We start from the raw sequence: 22,464 nt of genomic DNA, 5'->3' as shown, positions 1-22,464 counted from the left end.
AGAGCTTAGAGTGAGCAAAGTAAAGATTAAAAATTAACATATCAGGTAAGAAATTCTTGAAGTGAAATTTTTAACAGTAGAATAGTATAGGTTCAAATATTTTTCTATAATCTTTGTTTTATGCACTAGGGGTAGAATTTAACCTCTACTTGCTTTTTAAAAATTCCCGGAGAGCAGAAAAGAGTTTTTAGTAATTTGCTTATTTGACTTACTATATAAAGTGTAATTGTAAGAAATGACTGTAATAATCATGTGATTTAATTCTGGTGGAATCTCTTAGTAGCTTCTGAAAGGGAAATAGAACATATCTACACTTCATTATTAGTACTAGTTTATAGAAAGTAACAGAAGTACTTTCAACATATATTTTTAAGCAACGCTTTTTCTATTTCTAAAATAGAAATTTTAGGAGCTGAATATGGTGGTGCATGCTTGTAATCCTGGCAACTTTGGGAGACTGAGGCAGGAGGATTGCCAAGTTCCAGGCCAGTCTTGGCAACTTAGCGAGACCCTGTCTCAAAATAAAAATTTAAAAAGGACTGAGGATGTAGCTCAGTGGTGAATTGCCCCTAGGTTCAATTCCTTGTACCAAAAAAGAAAAGAAAATTGAGAGACTTATCTCACTAATAAAAGCATTTTATTCAGAGTCATTTTGTTCAAGTCGTCCCCCTCCACCACATCCCCATTGATTTACTTTTTGAATGAATGCTAGGTAAAGCTTTATTTAAGTCTCTGGATGAAAATAAAACTTTTCAGCCTTTAAAAGGAATCAAAAACTTAACAGAGTAATATATAGCTACATAATCATGGGTAGTCATTTAATATTAAGAATTGTTTTTCATTGTGTCATATTTCTGCTTAGATGGTAGAAAAAGTACTAGCTATACATGAATGTTAAGATCAAAAGGATTTAATTAGATTGAAGTGACCCTTGTAGGAGTAAGAGAGATGCTGTGTAAAACATTTTTGTGTGAAATTCCTCCTCCTTTTTGTGTTTGAAAGACGATGCTGAGATCCCCCATTTTCTTATCTTGATATGAGAATTGGGATAGACATGGATTCCTTTTAAAGAAGTAGATCCCTTTTAAAATTTATTGATGGTAACATAGATGGTAACACTTGAAGGAGACATACCAAAATAATGATGTTGATTATTTCTGTGTGATGCATTCACCAGTGACTTTAAATGTTCTTTAAAATGTTTAAATTATTAAAACATTTCCATGATTGATATGTACTATAAGAACCATTGTTCTTTTTAGGAAGGGAATTGTGTTTGCTTATGAATGTTCTTTAGGAACAAAGTAAAACAGTCAGGAGAACTGATTTTAGAAAAGAATTGGTTTGTTCGGATAGGAGAAAGGAAAAGGAGGCAGGAGCAAAGTAGTGTAGCCAGCAGAATTGCAGAATGCCATGCTTTGTGACATGACTTTTTCTTTGCTCCTCAAAATCCTGGATTTTTTTTTCTGTATTAAAGTTGATTTGGGAGAGTTGAGTTTAAACTGGAGTCTTACTATGTTGCTCATGCTGGTCTTGAACTCCTGAGCTCAAGCCATCCTCCTGCCTCAGCCTCCCAAATAGCTGGAAATTCACGTGCATGTTACCATGCCCAGCTTAATTTGTGAGTTGGTTTTTATTTATTTATTTGTTTGTTTGTTTATTTGTAGGAATTGGTGAGATAGCTAGGCTTGAGGTCCATATTGAACAGGGAGGGCAGAAGTGAGGTAGCTTTTGAAGGTTCAGGTGTCTAGAAGGAAAAATGCCCTGGGACTTTAATAAGTCATAGAGAAGGCTTTGAGCTTTTGAATGACTCTGAAATTATGGTTCTGGTTAAATTTAAACAGGTGTCTTGTTGTGAGGGTCAGTGATCCAGGAATCTGCTCTGATCAAGAGAAAACAAAAGAACCCTAAAACACTTTTAAAAATAATACTTTCACATTCTTTTCTTTCAACTAATCAGTGCTATCCATTTTTCTGTTCTGCGGAAGTTTTGTGAATGGCCATAAGAGGGGCCCACAGGAGTCTTGAAATAGTATACAAAGTTTTTGTATTGTATAAGTTTTCTGGGAAGATTCATTATATTTTTAAGTTTTAAGTATCTGTTATTTTTTTAATTGTAAATATACTGAATTAGGTATTTAGATAAAATTTCAAATAAATACCTTATTCCATATGGATGATATTCATTATTGAAATAAAATTATTATATAGTAAGTTATCATCAGCTTTTTTCCAGATTATTTGTTGCTAAAATCAGAGGTACAAAAGAGAGGAGTAGGAAATGAAGTCAGAGTAGAAGAGAGAGGACAGATTGTATTGTATCTTGTAGGCTTTGTTTAGGACTTTAGCCTATAGTCAGAGTGAGATGGGAGCCATGTTGGGTTATGAGAAATGCTATAAACTGCCTTTGCATTTTAACAAAACAAAATGAATCAAGGGCAGAAGCACAGAACCATTTTAGGAAGCTCTGCCTGAGAAATGATAAAAGAATTTGGTTACTGTTAGAGTGGTAGTGTAGTGTTGAGAAATGGTCAGGTTTTGGTTGTATTTTCAAAGAATCTGCTATGGTTTGGATGTGGTTTGAGTGTGTCTCTGAAGGGTTTGTTGAAATATAATTCCCATTGTGAGATATTAAGAGAGTGGAAAAGTAATTCAACTGTGATGTTCAGAGGTGGGCTTTTTGTTGTTAAAATTTACCCAGTCTTTGGTGTTATTAGCAACAGAAGGTTTGCCGATGGATTAAATGTGGGGTGTAAGAAGTGAAGGATTGTTCTGAAGGTTTTGACCTAAGCAATTAGAAAAACAGTGTAACCATTCTTTAAGGGTGAAATGAGGATCATAAGTGTTGAGTTTTTTAGCAACTTAATTTTAGACAGGCTAAGTCTGAGATGCCATTTATACATCCAAATAGATAACTAATGTCATAAGCAGTTGGGTATATTAGTTTAGAGTTTGGAAGACAGGTTCAGTCAAGAATAAACATTCCCTCCCTACATTTACATAATGCTTTGTTCATATGATTATTTCTACTATACTAATTCCACATGGCTTTAGAATTGCTTGCATAGTTATTGTGTATATAATCCTATCTCTTCAGCTCACTAATCTCAGTGGACTTATTGAGGAAGAAAGGACAAGAATTTAGCCTATTTATTTTTATGGCCACCAGCATGAAGTAGACATGTTCTAAATATGTATTCAACTGAAACAAAAACCCATTTCCCTTGAAGTGGAAAGAAAAATATTTACTTGGAAATCATACTCACACATTGCTATCCAGCTTTATAGCAGTGTGTGAGTATGATTTCCAAGTAAATATTTATGATTCTTTAGAGTAATATTTAGTGCTTTCTGACCTTAATTTGGGCTCAAGAACAGAAACTGGTATATCCTTGGGACCTTCTCTGACTAAACTCTAAGACTCTATTAAACTCTACTGTAAGACTATTAATTGCATTACTTTCTAAGGTGCTTTCATATACTGTATTTATTTCACCCTGTAGATACCAGAGTTATTTATAATTGCTACCATCAGATTTATTTCAGTCATCTTTAGAGAGATTGTATTTATCAGAAATCTTTGAGAGAACTTTTCCAGATCAGTCTTAATAACATAGAAATCAAATATAGTGGTTAGGTGCTGAGTTTGAGGGAAGATGGGGGTGTGTGACCCACATATCTGATATTGAATCCTGCCACTACCACTGATTTTTTCCTTAATCTTGAATGAGTTATGTTAAAAATGGGAATAATAAATTAAATTGGTAGGAGAGTTAGATGAAATAATTTACTTATGTATAAAATATGCTATTTGTATAACAGACATATGCAGTGTATTAACTTTGTAATGTATAGTGATTAATCATTCTGATAGGATTTTATGTAAATGTAGAGAACTTTGCATTTTTGTATGATTTGATAAAATTTTACTATGGGAATTTTTTTTTTTAAAGAGAGAGAGAGAGAGAGAGAATTTTAATATTTATTTATTTATTTATTTATTTTTCAGTGGACACAACATCTTTGTTTTTGTATGTGGTGCTGAGGATCAAACCCGGGCCGCATGCATGCCAGGCGAGCCCGCTACCACTTGAGCCACATCTCCAGCCCCCTATGGGAATATTTTTAAACAATTAAATATTTTTTTGAAAAATATTGTTTAGAACAATTTGAAAGGCAGTGTTGAGATTAAAAGTGATTTACCTGTGAGTCCCACATTTTAAGATACTAACATTCTGCAAGGCATAGTGGCTCATATCTATAATCCCAGAAACTTGGAGATTGAAGCAAGAAGATCACAAATTTAAAGCCAGTCTCAGGAACTTAGGGAAGGCCCTGATGATCAACTTACTGAGACCCTTACTGAGGCTTTTCAAAATAAAAAGGCTTGGGGTGTAGCTTAGTGGTGAAGTACCCCTGAGTTCAATCCCTAGTACCAAAACACAAAACAAAAACTATGTTCTTTTGATGTTTTTGTTTTGTCTTTTATATATAATGCCCTAATTGGTGTTTTAGAAAGGAATATGCTTTTAAGATTTTTAAAGAAAAAATATTAAAATTTATTTAAGAATTTTGTTGATTAAAAATAGAGCTGGGGATATAGTTCAGTGGTAGAACACTTTCCTAGCTTGTGCACAGCTCTGGGTTTCATCCCCAGTATCACCCCCTGGCCTAAAAACAAAAAGAAAACAAACAACAACAACAAAACAGGTAGGTTCAGTAGTAAAGAATGATTTTCCCTAAGTGGTAGAATTTAAAGAAGCTCATTCATTTCAAAATATGCATGTTGAAGATTTCTAGAGCAAGGATTCTACATCTGTTGAAGTTAGATGCAACATTTTGTCCAGTTGTACATTTTTCTGGGACAAAAATCTATGGTCTTAGGCTATCAAAGAGTCTCTTAACCCAAGAAACTAAGAGCACATCACCAGAAAAAAACTAGTATTTCTTTTATTAAATGTGGCTTATATTTAAAAAACATGCTTCACAATGTTTCACATACCTTACTGAAACATCTTAAACATTAAATATTTAGTGATACCTACTTATCTTTTTTCCAGTTGATAGGTTTTTTTGGTTTTTGCATATTGTCATACAAGTGTTCATAACATACATTTTACTGTTTAATTTTCAAAGCTCTCTTCCTTCCTAAGGGAATCCACTCATTCATGCCATAGTGGAGGAGAAGGAATGTAGTGTTTGGTCCTACTGGATTTATATACAGCTTTATTGATTGTAATCCCTGTCCTGACACCTTGCCATTTAACAGTATTCTACTAGCTGTGAGTTGGGTTTTAACTCTGGGTAAATAAAATAAGTAGAATGGAAAGAGAAAAGCCATGTCTATTTAGTATGGTAGTCTTGAGTTAGAAATATAAATGTCTATTGGGTGAGGCAAGTACCTCTTGTATAACTCTTTGTTAAAAGTTTTGTTAATTTGTCTCCTCAATCACCAAAAGTACTAAGACTGGGACAAAGCCCTTATAGTTGGCATCTACCAAAGAAGTTGAGAGGGAGTTCCTTGCTACTTGGAAGAGCCCTTCTGTAGATATCAGGACCTTGAACTATTTCTGCACCACTTATGTGAAAGTGTTTTCATTTTGTTATATGTGATGCCACATGTAGTTTTCCTTAAAGAAACATTTGAAGGAAGTGAGTAATATGAGTTTTAGTTATTAATTGCTAATGTATTTCTGTAGCTCTATCTTTTTCTTTCATAAAAAGTATATCCTCATACGCATAAAATGCAACTTTTTAGCAAAGAAAGTAACTTTACATTGAATTCACACAAAAGGTCCATTTCTAGATATAAAAGAGGCATGGTTTCACCCACTTGATAATCTGCTGGGTCATGATGGTTCAGGGAAATGGCTAAAGGGGGAAGAATAAAGAGCACATAAAATTATCTTTCCATTTCTCCAAAAATTCTCATTTTAAGAGAAGGTCTTACCTATACTTTTATAGATTTTAACTCTTAATATCAGTGTCCTCATAGGGTTTCTTTTGTTTTAAAGATAAATGTGTTTTATTAAAACCTTTGTTTTGTTGATTTTCATTTTACTTTTTTTTTCATGGTGTCTCATTAAGAATTAAGCTAACTGCCTTCACCAATCTGTTAACCCTGGTACTACTTCTTTTTGAATATGAATTGTGTGTTTTAGGCCTAGACTATGTCTATATATAGCTTTCTATGTAGTTTCAAAGTGGAAAAACTGATTTAATTATGAAGATAGTGTGCCACCTTGTGGAGGATTATGCAATTAGCAGTCTCATTTACCCTGAGAATTAGAGTAGAACTAGGGATATTGTAGTTGAACACTTCATAGAAAAAGTGTTTTTACATGTTTTAACATATCTACCTTATTTTAAATGCATATGTAAGATGTATAGGTTGGTCCAACTGGTAGCAGATAGTTCTAGAGGTTATTTGGTACTGATACCATTCTTTGGTATAGAATATTAATACATATTCTGTACCAAAGAATATGGTTGAATTTTAGTATTTGTGGCATGAGTAATGATTGATTGGTGATTGACTGACTTAGTAGCTTAGGATTTGTACATGGATGGATATTTTAAACATAGACTACATTATTGACCACATTATCTTCAATACTTCTTAGTCCCTGGCTTCTCCTTTTAGTCCTATAGGCTGCAAATTCAGATCTTACCTTGTCACACCTCTGCTTAAAATCTTGTGTAACTTCTTCACTGTCTGAGGAATCAAGTTCAAATCCTTTATCTTATACTCCACTTTCTTTTAACCTCATGTCTACCTACTCCCTATGTGGTCTCTTTACAACAGACAGTGCATTTATTTATTACACAGTAAAACCACTATAATTGCAATACTTAATTTAATTCTCATGGTAGCTTTAGGAAGTGAAGGTACTCTAGGTAACCAGTGGTTTAAGAAGCCTGCTGGTGACCATATAGCTCTGGTGATAGGAATATTATAGCTAATATCTGCCTGATTTTAGAGTCCATGTTTTTTAAAGCATTCTTGATTTTTTTTTTTTCTATTTGTGTATCCTTGGGGGTTTTGTTTGTTTGAAATGTTTCTTTGTTTTTTATTATCTGCTTGAAAAATCCTCCTTTTTTGTCCCCTAATCTGCCTACATGAATACAAAACCACCATCATCTGATGCATAGAATAAATGCCACTGAAACCACAAACCTTACCTGAGTTCCCTCACACACATATACACTCTCTCCACTTTTGAACTCCAGTGTACTTTTTACCTCTCTTATGGTACTTAGTCTGTCCTGCACTAAGATCATTTATATAACCTGTTTTGTATTCTTAACTAGATTGTAAGCTTCATGAGGATAAGGACTATGTCTTTTTTCTTTTTAATTCCCTAAGCTGCTTTGCTAGTTCAGATCTGTACTAAAAGGATATTGAACAAATATTGCCCTAAGGGCTGGGAGAAATTGAGAACCACTGTAGGCTGCCCTTTATTAAGAAAACAGAGGAAGCATTATTGCTTACAGATTGTACTGCCCTTAGATGTACATGAATTGTTACAGAATCTCTGTGCATAGAATGAATTTCCAGTAAATCTTAGGACTATTTACTACCAGTTTATCTTTTGCATCACTGTAAAGAAATGCTTTCTGTTTTCTCTTTTCTACTTCTTTCTGTAGTTTTCTGCAATTATTACCATATTTTTTAAAGGCCTTTTATATATTTTATGCATTAATTAATACTTTTGCTGCTGTTTGTTTCAAGATAATTTATTTTTTGAATGTCTTAAATAATTAGATGATTAAATTGAAAATTTTTGTTATATATTTTATTCAGGTGTGTCAAAAGGTCCAGTTTCCATCCAATTCATTTAATTTTACTTTAAAACTTCAACTGGGACCACAAAGCTTCCATGGATAGGAATGACATCTTGGCTTAATTCCATTGGGATGCGTGTTCTGTGCCAGATTTTATTTTGCTCAGCTATCAATGAGGCTGTTGTGGAAATGTGGGTTTTCTTTGCTGTGAGAATTTATGTGTACAAAGAGACCTGCTTTTCAGAAAGAACATTGAGAACCCAGAGCCTAAGAGGAAGGGTTATTAAAGTTAATGAACCAGGGTAACCTTATCCAGAGGGTGCCCAGAAACACCATAAAACAAAAGGTCAATTGCTCTTGCTATTTTAGTTATGTGCCCCCTCCTTCTCTTGAGTTTCAGAATTTAACAGGGTTAATTGCCTTTATTGTGAGGCCTTGGCAAATAATTTTTAAGCCAGATGAAAATAAATAAATAAATTCTTTAAATTCTTTAAATTTTTTTCCCTGTAAAATTGTGTCTGGACATCACTGTGTGCCATTTGGGAAACAACATTACTAATGACAATAGATTGTTTTATAGTTCTGAGATATGACAGTTTATGACTAGTTTAAAATAATTGCCATTATTTCACATGTATATGGTGTCAAAGGGTTCTAGGTGCTGAATTGGACATGGGATAAGATACAGTAATACCATTTTTTTAATATTTATTTTTTAGTTGTAGTTGGACATAATACCTTTGTTTTATTTATTTATTTTTATGTGGTGCAGAGGATCAAACCCATGGCCTCACACATCCAAGGCAAGCGCTCTACTGCTGAGCCATTGCCCCAGTCCTACAGTAATACTATTTTTATTGCATCTGTAATACTGAGGAATGACACAGAGTATTTTTAATTTTTGTGCATTTTAAAAATTTCTTTAAAATTTCTTTAATTAGTAGACAGTAGAATGCACTTTGATACTTCATATATAATAGAGTATAATTTCTCATTCTTGTGGGTATACATGGTGTGGAATCCCACCAGTACATATGTACATTTGGGTAATAATGTCTGATTCATTCTACTACCCTTCCTACCTCCATACCATTTTTCCTCCCTTCACTCCCCTTTATCTAAAGTAACATTATTCCTCCCTAGCCCTACCTCCTGTGCATTATGAATTAGCATCTGCGTATCAGAGAAAACATTCAGCTTTCGATTTTTTTTTTTTTGGGATGGCTTATTTCGCTTAGCATGATATTCTTCTCCATCCATTTACCAACAAATGCCATAATTTCATTCTTCTTTAAAGCTGAGTGATATTTCTCTGTGTGTGTGTGTGTGTGTATGTGTATGTGTATATGTATAGCTATAACATTTTTTTATCCATTCATCTGTTGAAGGGCACCTAGGTTCCTTCCACACTTTTGGTATTATGAATTGAGTTGCTTATAAACATTGATGAGGATGCATCACTGTAGTATGCTGATTTTAAGTCCTTTGGGTATATGCCAAGGGGTGGGATAGCTGAATCAAATGGTGATTCTGAGTTTTCTGAAGAATCTCCATACTGCTTTCCAAAGTGGTTACACCAATTTGCAGTCTTACCAGCAATGTATGAGTGGACCTTTTTTCCCACATCCTTGCCAACATTTATTGTTGCTTGTATTCTTTTTTTTTTTTTTTTTTTTTTTTAAGAATTTTAATATTTATTTTTTAGTTATTGGCGGACACAACATCTTTGTTTGTATGTGGTGCTGAGGATCGAACCCGGGCCCCACGCATGCCAGGCGAGCGCGCTACCGCTTGAGCCACATCCCAGCCCCTGTATTCTTTTTTTTAATGTTTATTTTTTAGTTGTTGGACACAATACCTTTATTCCAGTCATTTATTTTTATATGGTTCTAAGGATCAAACCCAGGGCCCCACACATGCTAGGTGAGCGCTCAACCACCGCTGAGCCACAATCCTAGCCCCTGTTGCTTGTATTCTTGATGATTGCCATTCTGACTAGAGTGAGATGAAATCTTAGAGTAGTTTTGATTTGCATTTCTCTGGACTGCTGGAGATGTTGAACATTTTTTCATATATTTATTGACCGATCAATTATATTTTTTCTTCTGTAAAGTGTCTGTTCAGTTCCTTAGCCCATTTATTGACAGAGTTATTTGATTTTTGGTGTTAAGGTTTTTGAGTTCTTTATATATTCTGGAGATCAGTGGTCTATCTGAGGTACACATGGTAAAGATTTTTCTCCCATTCTGTAGGCTCTCTCTTCATGTTGTTGTTTTCTTTGCTGTGAAGAAGCTTTTTAGTTTGAATCCATCCCATTTATTGGTTCTTGATTTTACTTCTTGTGCTTTAGGAGTCTTGTTAAGGAAGTCAGATCCTAAGCCAACGTGGTGAAGATTTGAGCCTACTTTTCTTCTGTTAGGCACAGGATCTCTTGTTCTAGTGCCTAAGTCTTTGATCCACTTTGAGTTGAGTTTTGTGCAGGGTGAGATAGGGGTTTAATTTCATTTTGTTATATGTGGATTTCCAATTTTCCCAGCACCATTTATTGAATAGACTATCTTTTCTCCAGTGAATGTTTTTAGCAACTTTGTCTATATGAGGTAGCTGTATTTATGTGGATTTGTCTCTATGTTTTATATATTGTACCATTGGTTTATGTGTCTGTTTTGGTGCCAATATCATGCCATTTTGATTACTGTGGCTCTGAAATATAGTTTAAGGTCTGGTATTGTGATGCCTTCTGCTTTACTCTTCTTGCTAAGGATTGCTTTAGCTATTCTGGGTTTTTTATTTTCCCAAATGAATTTCATGATTGCTTTTTCTATTTCTATGAAGAATATCATTGGGATATTAATAGGAATTTCATTAAGTTTGTATAACGCTTTCAGTAGTATGGCAATTTTGACAATATTCTGCCTATTTAGGAGCATGGGAGGTTTTCCATCTTCTAAGGTCTCCTTCAATTATTATTATTATTATTTTTAGTGTTCTATAATTTTCATTGTAGAGGTCTTTTTTTTAAGCTATTGTGAATGGGGTAGTAGATTCATCAATGATGTATGGGAACACATTTGATTTATGGGTGTTTGTGTTATTATAACCTGCTACTTTGCTGAATTCATTTATAAGTTGTAGAAGTTTTCTGGTGGGATTTTTTTGGCTCTTCTAAATATAGAATCATGTCATCCGCAAACAGTAATAGTTTGAATTCTTCTTTTCCTATTTGTATCCCTTTCTTTCTCCTATTTAATTGCTCCGTCTAGAGTTTCAAGGATGGTGTTTTGTGCATGTAATAAAGGTGGAAATTTTCTTCATGCTTGACAGCCTTTAGAATATTTTCATGTAACTTAGAGCTGAAGAACTTCACAATGCTCAGAATTTTTTAAATGAAAAAATAAGATGTGTGAAAGTTACATAACCTGTACTTGATCACCCAGTTAGCACTAGAACTTAGTCCTGCTCCAAAAGGCTATTCTTATTTAGAGAGTAGAAAAGCATTGTTTTTGTATCTCCAAGTTACTTGGGGATAAAATGGATGTTTCACTTGGAAAATTTACTTAGAATTTGAAATTATATTAAAATATGACAGCTCAGCTCTGTGAATGGCAAGAGATTTCATAGTATAACCTAATTTCCACATGCACTTTGAAATATAATCCTTCATGGTGGGACACCATTAAGATGACAGGCCTAGGGCAGCTTTACAGTTTTCCTGTGGTGTTTTACTTAACTTAAAAAAAAAAAAAAATGGTGGACTTGTGTAACCAGTACACATAAGTATGATATTTAAAAAGGGGGAAATATTTGGAAAATGAAAATGCAGTGTCATTGTATAAGGAAGGATTTGTGATGTAGCCTAATGTATAAAGAGTCACTGTTCATCAAATAAGACACCATTTTTTTACAGTAATAAAGTCCATAAATGTAATAGGCATTTTAGTCAGAAGAAACCTAATTTTCAAGATATCCAGAATGATACCTTGAAATGTTAATGTATGAGGCATTAAACCTTCCACAGTATATTTGAAAAAAATTTCACCGATTTCCCTGAAAGCTATAAGCTATAAATCAGTTTATTCCTAAAATAAATAACTTCAACTTACAGCCAGTTTTTTTAGAGAAATTTAAAAGCCTTTTTAAAAGTTGCTTTTTTCAGAAATAGCTAGATGTTCTTATGTTGTAATTTTTTTTTTTTAGTTGTAGTTGGACACAATACCTTTATTTTACTTATTCATTTTTATGTGGTGCTGAGGATTGAACCCAGGGCCTTACATGTGCTAGGCAAGCACTCTAACACTGAGCCACAACCCCAGACCTTATGTTATACTTTGTTAATGCATATACTTCCAAGATTTCTTATTTTTATAATCTGAGAAAAAAATGTCATAGGTCTTTAGTAAATAAAAAAGTGGTTTCATTGTTAAGGAACTGATAAATGTGAGTTTTTCATTACCTAACTCAGAAACTCCTAAACTGGACTGTACATTAGGTTCCTCTGGGTACAATAAAAATAGACTTTTTTTTCTTTTTTTTAATATTTATTTTTTAGTTATAGGTGGACACAATATCTTTATTTTATTTTTAGGTAGCGCTGAGGATCAAACCCAGTGCCTCATGCATGCTAGGCTGTACCTCCGAGCCACAACCCCAGTCCCCAGACTCTTCTTTTTTAACCTATTAAAGAAGTATGGAATCAGAAACTTGGGGAACATGTCCTAGTGATCTCTTTTTAAAATAAATCTCTTGCAATAGTGATCTGCTGCAGCTTTTCCATATACTCATGTTTAGGAAATGCTAATCTATGCATTTTGAAAGTTATTTAAAATTTCATAAAAATTTAGTTAGATACACTTTCTTACATAATATCTGAAACAACTGACTAGATCTGGTATCTCTACTTTCTCCTCAAGTTCTTGGGGTTTTGTTTTGTTTTAATTTGATGGACACAATACCTTTATTAATTTGGTTATTTTAATATGGTACTGAGGATTGAACCCAGTATCTGACCCTTGAGTGTGAGGCAAGCACTCCAATACTGAGCTGCAACCCCAGCCCTTGGTTTTTTTTTTTTAAATACATATTTTTCTGATTTTTATAGAAACTGTTTATTTGTTTGGTGGCTGGGATGGAACACAAGATCTTGCTGACTTCTGGGCATATAGTGTGAAGGAGAACCAGTGGACATGTATCTCTAGAGACACTGAGAAAGAGGTAAGTTTTCAGACTTTTTATACACCCATATTGCATTAGAAGCATGGGTATACACTTTTTTGCAAGATTGTTTTTTTCTCTAATATTTATCAGCAGTAGTTGTAAAAGAGTTTGTCATATACAAGCTTGGTTTAAGTATTCCTACATTTTAGCTTCCATACCTGGTTTGTTAACTACTGGCACATAAGCAAGACTGTTTTGTAAAGATGAAAGAAAATGGATATTTTTATGTCATTGAATTTTTACACTCCTTAGCCCAGAAGTGTAATTGCATGACTATCCTTTTGTCCTTGTCACCTCTACTCTTGTATTTAGCATTTGTCTCATTTTAATTTCCTTTGGCAAATGTACTTTTGGTGTTCTAGCCTCTCTCTCTCTCACTATTTTGGCCTCTCACTGTTTTACTGTATAGTCATGCACTGCATAATGACCTTACAATCAATGGCAGGCTACATATGTAGTGCTGGTCCAATAATATTATATTGCGTAGTGACATTATACCTGTGCTGGTTTGTATAAATGCACTCTATGATGTTCGTACAATGATGAGATAGCATGACAATGCATTTGGGGTTTTTTTGTATTATTCGAATTAGTTATACGTGACATGACAATGCATTTCTTAGAATGTGCCACCAACATTAAGCTACTTCTAGTTGTGTGTCAGTTTTCATAAATTATGTATATATTTTAAACTTTAAATTGCATATATGTGTGCATTTTTATATCTATACATATGTAGATATTAGACATACATGGCATTTCCATACTGAATAAAATGATTTGCTTTTATGGCTTTGAATTAAACAATTATATGATTATATTATACTTTGAAATAAAACAAATATTTTTCTCAAAAATTTTATAGAACTTATTGCTGTATCCTCCATCTGGGCTGTTTGAAATTATGAATTGAAAAATAAACTATAAAATAACAGAAGCTGAATGTGAAGAGGGGGAAAAAAGATTTAATTCAGACCCTCTGATTTTCATTTTGGAAAGACCATTTCAAAAGATCTGATGCTGTGTCTTCAATCCTAGGAAACTGGGTTCTTGCTTACTTAGCATGTTTCAGCAATTAGTCATTTGGGTTATTTTTATTTTCTCAAAAAGACCTTGAAATTCTGATTTCTGTTTTGTAACCTTGACAAAAGTATGTAAAAATGGCCTTCCCTTGTCAGTATAGAGGTACCATGTTCTGAATTGATTATTTCTGTCCTCAACAAAAAGAAAAGACATCTAATTTTTAAAACACAAGCACACACTTAACACTTCTTTTCAACGATTTTAAATCTAGGTTGGTTACATCTCTAATTATTCTTGCAGTAAGCCTAGGATCATCTTCAAGTCCTCCTTCTTCATTAAGGGTATATAATTTGTGCCAAAGTTACATTAATATCCTATACTTTATTTCAGATGTCTTTTCCTTTTGGCGCTGATTCCATCTTTATAATTTCTTAAACTTTTTTGTTCACTATTGATGATCTCCAGATCTGTTCTCCATTCCTGGGCACAGTCTTGAAAAACAGTCTTAAGCCTCTGCTTAAGCCCTGTGATTACTTTCAGTCTCTGTTTCAGTTACCAATTATATTTTATCTGTTACATTATATGCACTCACAAAACCTCAGTAATAAGCATTTTTTTGCTTATGAGTCTGCAAGTTGGCTAGGCCATTCTTTTGGTTTAGGCTGGGCACACTTATTTGTCAGTGATTCAGCTGTCTATTGGCTAGTTGAGGATGCCTTCCATTGGGACTACTTGGTTGTGTTCTGCACAGTTGCTTACCTTGCTCTGGGATAGTTGGAACCATGGCAAGGGCAAAGCTGCAAGAGGGGTAAAGTAGATGTAAACAATCCATCAAATTTATTCTTGTCTCCTTAGCAAAAAGATATACATGTGGTGGGAAACACTGTTAAAGACATAGACACAAAATAACAACAATAATAAAACTATTTATCTACCTCTGTTCATTTTGCTTAGAGTAAAAACTCCAAATTTCTCATCAGGATTTAGTCTTCATCTACTTTTCCAGCTTCATCTCCTGACTTTATGTTCTAGCCTTCCTGGAATTATTCAATTTTCTGACCTGTGTTATTTGGCAATGTTGTTTTCCCTGTTTCAGATTAACAGAGGGTCTTCCCCCTAAGCATTTACTAATAAATACTTACTTATTCTTTAAACTCAGTTCAGACTTCACTTCCTCAGCTTGCTGTGGTGTCCACTTAAACTTTTTTTAGTTCTTGAATGGGTTGCTATCCGTTTATAATCCTGTTTGCATCATATCCTTTAAAATGTAACTAAGCATATATAGGATTATATACTGTCTGTAGTTTTAAGCAATCATTGGTGGTCTTAGAATTTCTCCTCTCTGGATAAAGAAGGATTCATGTAATAATATGATAAAAAGTTCTTCAAAAGTGTAGAAAATAGTTTCATATATTTAGTTGTTTGGTGGTTTTCTGTCTGGTAATTATAGTGTGACATGTATGTTTACTCTCAGGGAATAAACAGATGAGGTGAATTAAATTAAAAGTTAGTGCTAGGGCAAAGCAAGGGGATAAATGCAAAATTCAGGAGAGTGGCTTCTTGGGGGTGTTTATAGTTGATTTTAGAGGTAATATTGATATATTCTGCTTCTAAGGCTGGGAAATGTGTAGATAATTGTTCATTCTATTACTTTTTATACTGTTTACACAGGTGTAAGTAATATTTAGAACTCAGTAATTAAAAGTAATGCTGAAAAACTGTAGAGGTTATTTTGATGGAAACACTTTGTTTTTGTTATTTTGAAGGTAAGAGAGATAAGTAACATGGTGACTTAGTACTAGATAGAGCTCATATTTATTATAGTTTATTATTACTTTCTTTATATGGACACCTAAAAGTCTTTTGTTGGTCTACCTGTGAATTGAAAGGTAATACATGGCTCTGACTACTGCTCATTGTTTTTAAAACTGAGCAGTAAATATTTCACATATCTCGTTTTATTTATTTATTTATTTGGTACCAGTGAGTACAAATTTATCGCTAGCTAGACTTGAGCTGGGTTCACAAGAGCTGGCTACATCAATGACTGAGAAAATGGCAAAAGAAGCATGCAACACACAGAAATACCTTTTGCTTACAGGAATCAGGAACACCTCTTGACCTTAAGGGTCCGTTGGAAAGAGAGAGAGAGAACACGCCTGAAACCATCCATCCTATTTATTGAGGAGAAAGACATTCATTCGAGAAAGTTCAACCCCAATAAGGCAAGGGATTAGGTTTCAGGGGGTTGCTTGGTGATGTCTTGTGGTCAGCAGATTGACTGACATCTTGGAAAGCCACACCCATCTCAGGTGCTGTGTGGGATGAAAGGCAGAGCGAGCAAAAAGGAAACATATGTCACACAGTCCAGTCAGATCAGCAATGTCATTCCAGTCCCCTCAAGTGCTCAAATGCTCATAGCTCACATATAGCCCATGGCTGGCTCGAGGCACAAATTATTGTTTGATGATACCCCAGAGGATGTATTTTTTAAAATAATTAAAAAGCAAAATTAACTTAATTTACTTAAATGTATATCTAATAAAAGATTTCAGAGATTTAAAGATAATAGAATGACTCAGCTCTTAAGGAGAAAAAATTATTTTAAATGTTTATATGTGCAAGTAAGTTTTTATAAGTTTGAAACAAGTGTATTATTGTTCAAAGTAGTTAATTAAAAAGATATTTTTATGAACCCCAATCCAATTCCATTAATATTTTTAAATTTTTTTATTTATTCTTTTTAGTTATTCATGACAGTAGACTATATTTTGACATCATACATGGAATATAACTTTCCATTCTTGTGGTTATACATGATGTGGAGTTTCACTGATCACGTATTCATAGTTTTGGGGACCAAGTCTTGGAAAGTAAAAAGAAAAGTTGAACCTTTGTTCGTTTTTCATTATATTACAAAAATTTGAGGCATGATGAACAATGCCGTGTTCAACAAAGATGGAATGGTCATGTTCCTTTAATATTCTTGTAGACTAACTATAAAAGTTCAATATTTTGTAATATGAGTATCAGCCATGATTATTAATGAAAATGAAATTTAAAGCTGGAGACATCTTAGAAAAGACTGGATTATACCTTTTCATAAAAGCAGGGTAGGAAAATGTCCCTTACTTACATTTTTCTGAAAGTAAAGTTTTGCTTTCTTACGTAATTCTGACTTTATTTCTGAAATTAGACAGGGCCTTCCTCTTATTGGATGATACTTATACTAATGATTCTCAAACTTTATGACCTCAGGATTCCTTTATACAAAACTCATTGAAATTTGAAATTTATTTGGGTTATATCTATTGAAATTTACTATACTAGAAATTAAAATAGATCTTTAAAATTTTTATGTCGATTATTTTAAAATAGCAGTAATAAACCTATTACACACTAAAATAAATAACATTTTTATTAAAAATAACAATTTTCCAAAAATTTTAGCAAGAAGAGTAACATTGTTTTGAATTTTCATAAATGTCTTGGTTAATGAAAGATAGATTCTCATATATCTGCTTTTTCATTTGCTCTCTTGTGACATGTTGTTTTGCATGAAATACTGAGGAAAGTTGGACCTCAGATAGCAGTTTTTGGAAGGAGAGTGATATTTTAATATCTTTTTTCAGACAATTGCATATGTTCTTTGATCCCATATCCTAAGTTGACAAGTCATTGTTTTTTACAGGTAGTTGTAGTGTAGACTCTGAAACCATACCAGCTTACTTTTTTGTATTCTGTTACATTAAAATCCATTGGTTTGTTTTGCTCTTTGAGTGTTTTTTTTTTTTTTAATCCATGCATGGTTTTAAAACTTTTTTTAATTTGTTCTTTTTAATTATACATGACAGTAGAATGTATTTGACATATCATATTGTTTTTTTAAACTAATGTGTTGGTCATCTGAAAAATACTGGTTCCCTGAGTTACAGATATTGACCTTCCAGATATTGACCTTTTTATGTAATATTAAAAAAAATCACATTTGTTAATATCACTGTCAGTTGTAGGTATTGGGATAGTGTTGATCACAGTAGCAATTTTCTAAAATTCTGAGGCATGCTTAAAATAAATATGACATCATTGGCAACAGATTTTCTCATTCACTTTTGAGATACTGTCTGACATAACCACAAACTCTGAATAACCATGCTTTTTAAAAAAATATTTTTAGACCTTTATTTTGTTTACCTTTTTTCTTTTTTTTTTTTTTTTTTTTTAATGTGGTGCTGGGGATTGAGCCCAGTGCTACATGTGTGCTAAGCAAGTGCTCTACTACTGAGCCACAACCCCAGCTTAAATAACCATACTTTAGTTGTTCTCTCAAGTAAATATAGAGTTCTATGGAAAAAGCACCTTTATCAGCTTGCAATGCAAACATTTGCATAGGTGCTTTTCCTTGAGAAAACATCATACATCAAATAGCATTGTTTTTTCGTTTTCTAGACCTCTTGAATGTTTGGCTTAATAAAAGACAGCTAATTTATACATCTGTTTCTGCATTCAGGCTGCTATATCAGAAAATCATGTAGCCTCTGGAAATTTTCAGAACATTCATAGAGAATGAGCATTTAAAAAATGTATCCTTGTATTGTTATGAAAACAACTTTGACCTTATGGACTCCCTAAAGTGCTTTGAAGAACCCAGACTGTACTGAGAACTGTAGCTTTAATCTAATTCAGTCCCTATTCAGATATAGACAGTTATCCCAAAATGACCCAGAGTTGTCCTTTAGAAGCATCCCATTGTCATCGTCCCCACAGCCTCTGACCCAGGATTTAGTCCATTATCATGCATTGCATTTTGTTTTCATGATTCTTTAGTCTCCTATTCTTTTTGACTAACATTTTTGAAGAGTACAGGGAGTCATCTTGTAGAATATCCCTCAACTGGCTTTGCCTGATATTTCCTTAGGATTGGATTCAGATTATGCATTTTGTATTAGGAAGTATTATTATAAAAATGGGATTTATTAGGTTGGCTTAAGCGATCAGAAGCTGGATAGTCCATAGTGATTGTCTTCAGGCTAGAGAGGAACCAAAACCTGCCACAATCCAAGACACTGAAGCCCTAGAACAAGAGGGATTAACAGTGCTACCCTAGTCCAAGACTGAAGGCTTATGGAAACTCCCTGGAGAATCACCACTGGAAGAGTCCTTTGGAAAAGTGAAGAAGCGAGAGTCCAATATCCTCAATCAAAGCAGCAATCAAGAACCTGTTCAAGAAGAATTGAGCTTGCATCTGCTGCTGTATCCTTGTTTTTCCAGCTTTTATTCCATCTAAGCCACTATCCTATTGGACAGTGCTGCCCATGCTTAAGGAGGGTCTCCACTTCAGCTGGCTATCCCACATGCCAGCCATTCCTAGATACACCCTTGCTGACACACCCAGAAGCCTCTTAATCATTGACATCTCTTAATCCAATCATGTTGAGAATTCAAATTGACCATTACACGTTTTTTAGCAGGCATAACACATGGATTACATTGGCTTCAGGAGACAGACACATTATTTCAGTTCATCTGATGTTAGTTAGCTTTGATCACTTGATTAAGCAGCTGCCTACCAGATCTCTCCTCTTTATAATTAGTTGTAGATGGACACAATACCTTTATTTTGTTTTCATTTTTATGTGGTGCAGTTCATTTCTATTCCTGTTTTGCTGTGAGTTTCATGAATTTATATTGCATGTGAGTATTATATGTGTTAAATTTTATCAAATTGTTTTCTAAATTGGTATTAATATAATCATATTTTTACCCTTCATCCAGTTAATATGACAAATTACCGTGATGGATTTTTATATATAAAATCAATTGCGTTCCTTTTGTTTTGAAATATTCTTTTTATTTATTGTTGTATTCTATTTGTAAATATTTTGTAAAAGATTAACTTTGTGTCTTTGTTTAGGGATACTTGCCCATAAATTATTTCTTGACTTCCTTTTCCCTTTCCTCTTATTCCTGCTATCCCTCACCTCTTCTTTGTAATATCTTTTGATTTTAATGTTATGTTAAATTAGGAATGGAGTAGAATATAGATTTGATTTTAATTTTTTTAGTTGTTTATGGACCCAATACCTTTATTTTATTTATTTTTATGTGGTGCTGAGGATTGAACCCAGTGCCTCACATATGCTAGGCATTCTACCACTGAGTTACAATCCTAGTCCTAGAATATAGATTTTAGAATGGAGTTTTTCTTCTTCCAGTATATTCCAAATAATTTTGTCTAAAAATGATGAAATTTCTTCCATAGGTATTTGATAAAATATACCAGGATAGAAATCTGGGCTTGGAAGTCTCTTTATGGGAAGATTTTTAATTATAAATTCAATTTTTCAATAGATATAAGGATTTCATGTTTTTCATTTTCATCTCAGTTCATTTTACTGTTTATATTTTTAAGGAATATGTCCATTTTATCTACATTGTCAAATTTTACCAGTTTTTCTTAATAGGCCTTTATTTTGTTTTTAATTTTTAGAGAGTCTTAGTACTTTCAGTTCTGATAGTGGCAATTTGTATTTCTCTCTCCCTTTATAAAAAATTAGTCTTGTTAGGGGTATAGAATGTTGTCAGTCTTTCAAATAATCAGCTGTTAATTTTCTCCATTTCTTAATGTTTTCTATCCTATTAATTTCCTTTACCTTTTTTCTTTGTGCTTAGGGTGTAATTTGCTCAGCATTTTAGAAGTACTTAAGTACTGAAGGAAAAAATTCGATAACTTTTCTATTTAAATCTCAAATTTCACATTCTCAGAAATATGACAGATTTATTAGGTGTTATCCCATATTTATTTTTGAGGTTAATTATAAAGTATACTGGCCACAGCCCAGTTTGTGATAGCCCAATGGGATAGGCAGCCAAGAGTTCAAAGAAAGTACCTAGAGACTGCGTGACAGTGCTCTAACAGGGAAGACCTGGTGATGACAGGCTAGACAGATAGCACCTCCATTCCTAAGAGTGCTTTGCCAGCTAATGCCTCTGTCCCTCCTGATACTACTCCAGAAAGCTTAGTGGCAACAGGCTAGACTAGCACCTCTGTCCTTCATGCTACTTTGCCAGAAAATAGCATTTCATTTCTCCTGATGCCTTGTCCAGTGGTGGCTGACTGGACAAGTGTCCTCAGTTTCACACCAGTTAAGGAGAGGAGTTTTATAAGTGAGGCTGCAGAAGCAGTGGCATCGCTAGCTTAGCTTGCTTTGAATGACTAGGCATCCCAAGGAACTTGACCTGCATGTAAGAAAGCATGGAGGATATGCTAACTCACCTTAATTCCTAGTATTCATGGGAGAAAACCAGTGTCCATCAAGATAAAATAAACCTGGACATTTCAGCCCTTGAGTTGACCAGGTTCTTGGGGAACACAAAGAGGCATTTCAGTACCTAGTGTTTTATTATCCTCCTTTTCTCTGAGGATGACACATGGAGACAGTTCTTTCTTAAATAAAATTTCTTCTTTATCTTCTAAAATCTTGACAAAAATCTTTAAAAGTAAGTTTTTAAAATAGTTAATTGTATAGATTCAAATCAACATACTCTCTGGATTAATAACACTAATTGTCAAACTGTTTTCCTTTCCAATATTTCTTCCTTTAGTCAAGTTAATACTGCTACATTATTGTTCTGATAATACTGTTTTCCCACTGCCTACCCTCTAGTATTGGGGATTGAATCCAAGGCTTTATGCATGCCAGGGAAGCACCCTTAACCCTGAGCTACAGCCCCAGACCATACTTGTTTTGTCCTATATTCTGGTGAGAAATATAGAAATGTTCTTAAGGACAAAAGTGATATGTAGTATGGAATTGAACTACATCACAAATGACTAAAATGCAATTGATACCTGATTGAAGCCATATGCAATTTGCAAATGAGTGTCATAGTTTACAGAATAGTTTGGTTTATCTTTCCTAGTATATTTTAAGCCTTTCCAGGATAAGATTTGTGTCTCCTACTGCTTCTGTTGCTCTTCTTCAGAGATTTATGCTTGATGTTGAACCCATATTAGTTGATTTGATATTAGTTTCTAAGAAAAACTTCTAATGAAAAGTAACAAAAGGGGCATTTAATTTTATTTTTTGTTATTTGTTCTTTGAATCACCCTCCCCCCTCACCCTTCTTTTCCTCTCTACAGAATGGTCCTAGCGCCAGATCATGTCATAAAATGTGCATTGACATTCAGCGGAGGCAAATCTACACATTGGGACGTTATTTGGATTCCTCTGTGAGGAACAGCAAATCTCTGAAAAGTGACTTCTATCGTTACGACATTGACACAAACACGTGGATGTTATTAAGCGAAGATACTGCTGCTGATGGAGGGCCAAAACTGGTGTTTGATCATCAGGTTTGATGTACAGTTAAATATGTAGTGGAATTAATTAGTGATGAGTAATTCTTAGCTTTTAGACTACTTTTTTTGATGTTGTGCAG

The 22,464-nt window shown here is 33.7% G+C and overlaps 1 protein-coding gene across 2 annotated transcripts in view; it reads left to right on the top strand.

The window, feature by feature from the left end:
- Positions 1-22,464, top strand: part of Mkln1 (muskelin 1) — a 176,866-nt gene that overhangs the window by 84,338 nt on the left and 70,064 nt on the right. For both annotated transcript variants that reach the window (XM_026392770.2, XM_026392771.2), the window contains 2 exons: positions 12,884-12,996; positions 22,166-22,378. In XM_026392770.2, the coding sequence (XP_026248555.1) occupies positions 12,884-12,996; positions 22,166-22,378 (326 nt within the window). The remainder of the gene's footprint in view (positions 1-12,883; positions 12,997-22,165; positions 22,379-22,464) is intronic.

The sequence above is a fragment of the Urocitellus parryii genome, chromosome 3 (genome assembly GCF_045843805.1).
Source record: "Urocitellus parryii isolate mUroPar1 chromosome 3, mUroPar1.hap1, whole genome shotgun sequence".
Taxonomy (NCBI): domain Eukaryota; kingdom Metazoa; phylum Chordata; class Mammalia; order Rodentia; family Sciuridae; genus Urocitellus; species Urocitellus parryii.
This window is presented reverse-complemented; position numbering and strand designations above follow the sequence as displayed.